The sequence below is a fragment of the Macrobrachium nipponense genome, chromosome 25, assembly GCF_015104395.2.
Source record: "Macrobrachium nipponense isolate FS-2020 chromosome 25, ASM1510439v2, whole genome shotgun sequence".
In the NCBI taxonomy this organism is placed as follows: domain Eukaryota; kingdom Metazoa; phylum Arthropoda; class Malacostraca; order Decapoda; family Palaemonidae; genus Macrobrachium; species Macrobrachium nipponense.
The window spans coordinates 14661190-14668689 of NC_087214.1; the positions used below are offsets into that span (position 1 = coordinate 14661190).

The 7500-nt window shown below is 37.8% G+C and overlaps 1 protein-coding gene across 1 annotated transcript in view; it reads right to left on the minus strand.

Moving 5' to 3' along the window:
* Nucleotides 1–464: 464 nt before the first annotated feature.
* LOC135199005 (uncharacterized) overlaps nt 465–7500 on the minus strand; it is an 11236-nt gene continuing 4200 nt past the window's right edge. The window contains exons 2-4 of the mRNA XM_064226918.1: nt 3306–3390; nt 1332–1625; nt 465–520 (exon numbers count right to left, since the gene is read on the minus strand). Of these exons, the coding sequence (XP_064082988.1) occupies nt 465–520; nt 1332–1625; nt 3306–3390 (435 nt within the window). The remainder of the gene's footprint in view (nt 521–1331; nt 1626–3305; nt 3391–7500) is intronic.

Here is a 7500-nt window from a genome sequence, read left to right on the forward strand (position 1 = left end):
TATTAATATAGATATAGATTATACTGAATAAGATATAAGATATATAGTTATACGTAGATGACTACAACTGTAAGCTGACACTTGAAGAATTATTAGAAAACACAGAGGCCATGTGGATAGAGAAGCATGGTTCCACTGATTGCAAATAGCAGAAGTTGTGACTATAAATCAGAAGCAACCTGCATTATTTACGCAAAGGAACACGGACTTCATCTTTCCTTCTTCAAGGAAATCGCAGGACATCTGAGAGAATCCAAAGGGAGGCATGAGTGACAGAACACCCCTGGACGTGACTGCCAACAACACAGGAAGGCAAGACTGTCGGCCAGAGACGCGAATCACAGCCTTGACCAGCTTAAGTCACGTCCTACGGAGCGCCAGAAGTCCCCATGTAGCAGCCCAGATGCCCAGCCGATAGAATGAGGTCCACACCGACCAAAATGAAATTCAGCAACCCATTGATGTCATGTTTTGACATTCAGGCATCCGCTGGCGACGAGGTGGAGAAACGGTCCATCGACTAGAAAAATGGAAAGTAAATGGAGTGAATCCGTAATGATTTTCCTTACTTCTGAGAAGCTTGCCAGGCGAGAAAAAAGATATATACACTAATTGAAAATCTTGCTAAGAAGATAGTTTATCTTCAATAGAAATTGCGAAAGAGAGAAAATTTTTCCAAATAGCGCATATATGTATATATATACGCACATTTATATTGTTAGTTCGTAACATGGATGAATGAAGAGGTCACTAGCTACTTAAGCAATCTTCAGCAGGTTATAACGGCTGGCGAAACATGAAGTAAGGTATACCCTTCATATGATTAAGAAACAGAAGTAAATAAAAATACATTAAATGAAAAAGAAATGAATGTACAAATAAGCAAAAAAATTACGGTACGTGTATATATAAAGTTATCGCCGGCCTATCTCTATTATATCTCTAAAGATGATTATTTTCAATGTTAGAATAGAATTAGAAGTTGGTTTTAAGGCCAATTGCTGGGACCTATGAGATCATTCAGGCTGTAACTGAAACTGACAGTAAAACGTTTGAAAGTTGTAACAGGAGGAAGACCTCGCAGTTGCACTATGAACCATTTGTTAGATGAGGTTGGGAAATAAGAAGAGAGAAAGAGACCATAAACGGAGTTACTGTACAGTAGTAGGAATGAAAGGGGTTGCAGCTAGGGGCCGAAGTGACGCTGCAAAGAACCTCGAGTAATGCCTACAGGGCACCGCACGAGGTGCACTGGCGGCACTAAACCCCTACGGGAATTTTTCAATATTACGAAATAATGAATGAAAATGAATGGCTCATGGGGTACTCACTGGGATCCTGGGACCATGTTAACGAGTTGCCATTTGATTCTGATAGACAGCCGGCATCATGTGAGTAAGCTTCTGTCGCTCGATCACAGAACTCCAGGGACCCAGGGGCTATTAGGCTGTTACCTTCAAGTGGCAACTGATCCCCAGACTGCAAGTAGAATTTACTTAGGCTGTCGTCATGTCGTCCAGAGCTCAGGTGATGAGGTAGGCCACTGCAGGACAACTGAAGGTCCTCCCTCTGGGGTAAGCCATCAGTCAAGGAACTCTGTATCTGCTGAACTGAAGGTGGGTAATCTGCAAGATAAGTCATTAAATAGCCTTTTGACTTTTACATTGTCTCAAATAGATTCTTTTCCATTCTCTTTACCTGAAATATCTATAAAGAGAACGTTCCATAGGCAATATTTTAAACTAATTCGATACCATCAAGTATTGTGGAAAGGATGCCTTTAAAGAGTCAGATGTGTTGATGGTAATCCCCTATTGATGATGTTAATCTATGTAATAAGAAACCTAACTGTTTTCATTTTATCAAGAGATGAGATTTAACTCTCCAAGTTGATTATTTCTATGATTGTTTATGTGTGTGTGTTTGTGTGTAAGCAGATGTGCATATAATAATTAGAAAGTTCTAGACCCATTTGTCGAGGAGAGAAGGGGAAAGGATTGTTGGTCCCCTTGTTTTACACATAAAATGCAACATTTCTCCCTAGTAGCAGGCCTGCACTTATTTGATACTGTATAAGCTGTCATATTAGTAATAGTCTTCAACAATTTATGAAAATTCCCCCAAATTCCCCAATCTTTAGTTAAGTGCCACCCTTGCTATGAATGTAAAGGCAGGATTTTTGTGCTGTGTAATAGTCAAGTCAGGGATGACTGCAATATAACCAAGGCTAAGGCCTGCATTCTATTAGGCATTGGAATGCTGTCGCAAACAAACTTTTTGTACTACAGGCAACCAGTTCTGCTACAAGGAGACGAGTTATAGAAAGGAACAGATATTGAAGGAATCCTAATAGAAGTAAGATGCTTAAATTAACAAGAATCCAAGTAGAAGTAAGAATATGAGCTACTGTAAATGCTGAGAAGAATTAGAGAAAACTTTAGAAGTAAATAGTTTCATTCGTCAACCTTAACCTAAGCACAAAGAGTCATCAGTCTTCGACTTCAAGTGCCAGTTAGGAAAAGGTATTATCTTGTATTTTTACCATCCTAGGCTGAGGTTAGACTTAAATGTCATGAAGGCAGAGTATACTCCGACTGTTAAAGCTACAAAAATAAAATTAACATCTTTAAATATGCATTGTTAATCAAACCAAACTCGAGACTTTATTCTGATTTCAGCCTTACAAGTAAAATTAGTCATCCTAAAAATCTACGCATTCTGTGTCACTACACACTACACTTGAAGAATAGTTTGCTGTAATATGGATGGACTGGGTACTGTAGGATCTAACTACTAATATATTTGAGTTTAAGATTTGAGCTGTTAAGAAAGATTTCCAAAGTACTGAAGTCTTTCCCAAAAGAAATGGATGAAAAATAATGAGTATTTTGAATTCGTAAATGGAGAAAGATGAGTTGGCTTAATCCGAAGGAGATGACAGATTTGACTCTGAAAAGAGGATTTATTTGGGAAGTCAGGGAAAACGAGAGTAGGAAGGGAAGGCTGAAGCTTGATAGTAGGAAGAATGTGTAGTGTGAGGATGAAAAGTGTGTGTATTTAGATGTGGGAAGAGATGGCCAGGTAAGCACCACAAGGCAATAAGTTTTAAACTTGGGTAGAGTGCAGAGGTCCACGCCAAGCCTTTGTATCCTTTTTTTTTTACCTTACTGCTGATATGGACTGCCACAGGGCAAGGGCCTGTACTAGCATAAAGCAGCCTTAATCAAAGCCAGTCAGTCGACCCAATAAAAACAATTCTCTTTGTCATAATGTATGAAGTGTAAAGAGGGCATTAGATCACATACCTGGAGGACTGGAGGCCAAGTGATGGTTCTCTTTGTCAGGACTCTGGTAAAGAGGATCTGAGAGGATCTCTGGCACTGTGAAATGCTGGAACGAATAGACAAGAAATCATGATGGACAAACCATTTAGGTATTTAGTATGACACGAAGCTGTGAAAACTACATTTCATTCCCCTTGAAACTTGGACTTCAGTTAGAATAAGATGTTAAATACGAGCTACCTTGGCCAACTGTAATTCATATTCAGAACAAAGGAATAACAAAAAGAGTAACAACTGTACTGAACTTGGAGGTTAGGATTTGATCAGCGTATAGAAATGTGGTCACCACTGCCTTTTTGCAACTCATCTAATTTAATTTGATTCAAGTTTTGCCATGATAATTTAAAGTAACCAGATCTCTTATAGAATATGAATGGAACGGCAAGGACAGTGAATAAGATACAGTGTTTCTGGGCACTGCTAGGTTAACAGAAACATATCTAAACACACATTTCCCAAAACCCCGATTAGTTCTAGAAAAAACAATAGCAACAATCACGCCATATTCATTCTTTAACTGCTAAATCGATGCTGAGGCCCCTGTGCAGAAAACAATATCAACTGCTTCATGTAACTAAGATGGAAACTCGTCAACAGTGCTTGCTAAATATTAGAGCCCTTCATTAGTAATATTGCCTTCACGCCACTTGCGTCCCTCCCTCATGCATTCTTGTTACCAGCCTATCATCTCCCATCCTTTTGACAAGACCAAACCATCACAAGACACAGTGAACCATCACTTCACCTAGACAATCACAAGACACAGTGAACCATCACTTCACATAGCTCAGATTTTACCATTCCCATGTACCGTGTATCTCCACATTTCTCACCCTTTCAGTTCCAAGCAATTCACCTCATTAGCTGCAAACTTTTCATACTTAAAGGAGAAATTGGTTTGTAGGCCCTTCATACATGCTCACCAGGGCCTCCATTGACCCTCTAATTCTCTTCCAAATCATCTGTGTACACTCGGCTACATTCCTGGGACTCATCACCTCTCTCATCCCACAATCCTCCCTACATTTACTCCCAAACGCCTGTAGGAATCAACTACTTCCAATCAGTGGTCCGGTTAAACTAAGATATACATTTTTTCAAGGTCAAGATACCAGGCTGAAGGCGGCCAAAGGTGTTTTCAGCAGAACAAAAGTTATGTGGAAATGGAAGTTTCTTGACCATAAGGATTACCCACGTGCTGCTGCTGCTGCTGCTGCTGTTCTAGCCTTCCCGTCTTAAGAAATAATGGTTGGAAAACTTTTCACCAAAAAATCCGCAGTCACTCCTAGCATGAAATTTTATATATATACATATCTTAATAGGTCAAAATGACACTCATTTAAACAATTGGAGAGAACTCCTAACTTGGTAGCGTGACCTACCTTTCATGTTTCCCTTTGAATGTCACCGTCTGAATCTCGCTGAAAATCAAATATCAAACTCTAGGCATATTCAAACTCCTGCTATTACAAAAATATAAGTTTTACTTCTCAAAATAACTAACATGAAAATGGAATAAAATGAGTTAAGATTAACACAAAAAAAAAAAACAGTTAAACTATCATCTTCCCAAAATCATATTTAAGTAAGTACCCCCTCTTATCTCTTTCTGTATAGTTTATCAAAAGTCAAAACAAGTCTAGAGAAATCCCATTTTTCTTTATGGTGACTTCGAATCCATCTGAAATAAAAAAGACCGTAATTATCAGACAAACATTAAATTTCATCAGTAAAATGTGTGCCGTACCTCACTACCCTTCTTTAAAAGCTGAGCTTGATGTCACAAGAAGGTTTACCTTTTCAAAAGTTTTCCACTTTACCTTACAGCAGACCTCCAACGCCTGTTCTGTGGCGTGTTCCAGACATGATCAAACAATACCAGGGAGTAAACCTTTAATTTTCATACAAGAGATTATAACTCATTTTCCGTGACTCACGGATGTACAACTATACACCCACTAACAGACGTATGGATACACGCATGCTAATTAAAATACAATGTAACTTGATAACCTTCCCGGCTTATCTCATGTCTCTGGAATGCATCAACGACATCGTTTATGCACATGGTGTGTTTTCTATTTGTTTTTTTATCTTAGCATCACTGAGTAATCCAGCATTTGCACCTGTCTCTGGCCGGCAAGAGCTAAGGTTATCAACCCCACTATTTAAATATATATATATATATATATATATATATATATATATATATATATAGATATGATATATATATATATATATAGTATATATAATGTATATGTATATGTATATGTATATGATATGTATATGTTCATATGTATAAGTATATGTGATGATGTATAAATAATATATTTATATATATATATATATCTATCTCTATATATATATATATTATATATATTATTTTTTTTTATATATATATAATTTTTTTCATTTGGTTTCTTGGGTCTCTTCAATTGGTATCCAATCAAGTACTGATTATTCTTGGAAAAAGGCTAGTTCGATCTCCGATTCCACAAATTATTCTCTCTTCTTGGAGTGGGTGCTTAAAAATAAGACCGGTTAAAATAGTTTAAAATAGAAGTGGGCTCAGGAAATAACTTAATTTGTCAGTAGTTTCCCCAATAGGGACACTGGTGAAAGGAGATTCCGTATCAAAACCGGCCATTAATAAAACTGAGTCTCTTGATAACACTTTGTCTTCAAAAGGGTACAAATTATTCAAAGTAAAATTATGTACTGTTAGTGGTTCTAGTAAGGGTACCGGAAATTTAGCTAATTCATAACTAGGCATGTTGTAAGATGAAAAATGGGCCTCATAGGAGTGTTAGGCTTATGTATTTAGGGCAGTCCATATAGATCTCCATATGACGATTTTCTCAGTTCTTAAAGTCGTAAAAAGTCATTTATTTTGTCTTCTATCTTAATTATATTATAATTGGAGAACCTGATTTTTGGCGACCATGACAGGATCGGTTCTGTTATGGATAGGGGTTTTCATGCAGTCTTGGGGGAGCGAGTGTGCAGTTGAGTTTTTAAAGATAATTTTTATTTTATGAGTAGGGAGGTGTAAGGTATTGCATTATTTCTGTTTAATTTTGTGACAGCCTTGTGTGGCTTGTTTATTTTATCTGCTATCCTGTGCTTTTGTTTTGCCGGTGCAAGGCAATGTTTGCTGCCTGTTCATTTTCAGAGTTAATTAAGGTTGGCTCAGCCACAGAATAACATCTTGACAGCAACAGGTGATGGTTACCTGTTGGCCGCTGCAGGTTGAGGAGATCGTCCTTCAGGTTGAGGATGAGGTTGGCAGTTAAGGACTCGACAGCAACAGATGGTGGTTACCTGTTGGCCACTGCAGGTCGAGGAGGAGATCATCCTGCAGGTCGAGATCGATGTCCTTCAGCATATAAGTTTTTACTTGGAGTAGCTGGTGATCGCTTTCCTTCAGTATGGAGTTGTTACTTGAAGTAGCTGGTGATCGCTACTTGAATGTAGTCAATCGTTCAAGGATGAAGGATTGTTAAACCACAATCATCGGAGGAAGATTCATCCTAGTGGCGACTGAGGGTGGTGTAAATGTTTGTGTTAAGGCTACAGATTATTTTATCACTGATTCATTGTTTATTGCTGTTGGTCTGTGAGTGTTTCCATGTTTATTGTTTATGTTGATGAGCAAGGGTATTGCTCAGCTGTTTATTTAGATAATTATTTTTGAGGCTGAGTGAGTGTATGGCTCAGGTGTTTATTTTTGTTATTTAGTGATGATATAGATGAGCAGTGTATGGCTCAGGATATTTTCATATAATGTGATGGGATTTGAGCAAGTGTATGATAAGGTACAGATATCAAACTATATTATTCAATTTTATTTTTTCTTTATTGTCAACTGCTGCTGCTGTAATAATTTTTGTTATGCTCTTGGCTGGAACCTTAACTCAATTGTATATTGACTTAGAGATAATGGTTGTTTGAGAAGATTATTTTGCTCCATCCTCCTTGTTTTGCTTTTGGACCCCCTGGTCTCTCCAGTTCCGGTCCTCATTTGTTTAAGAACCTGATGTACCAGGAATTGGTTCATGACAAATTGGAGACGATGTGAGGTCATTTGAATTTGTAAAAATACTGATTGCTGGGAATGGTAGTGAAAGAATGTTGAGCAGAAGACCGGGACATTTTT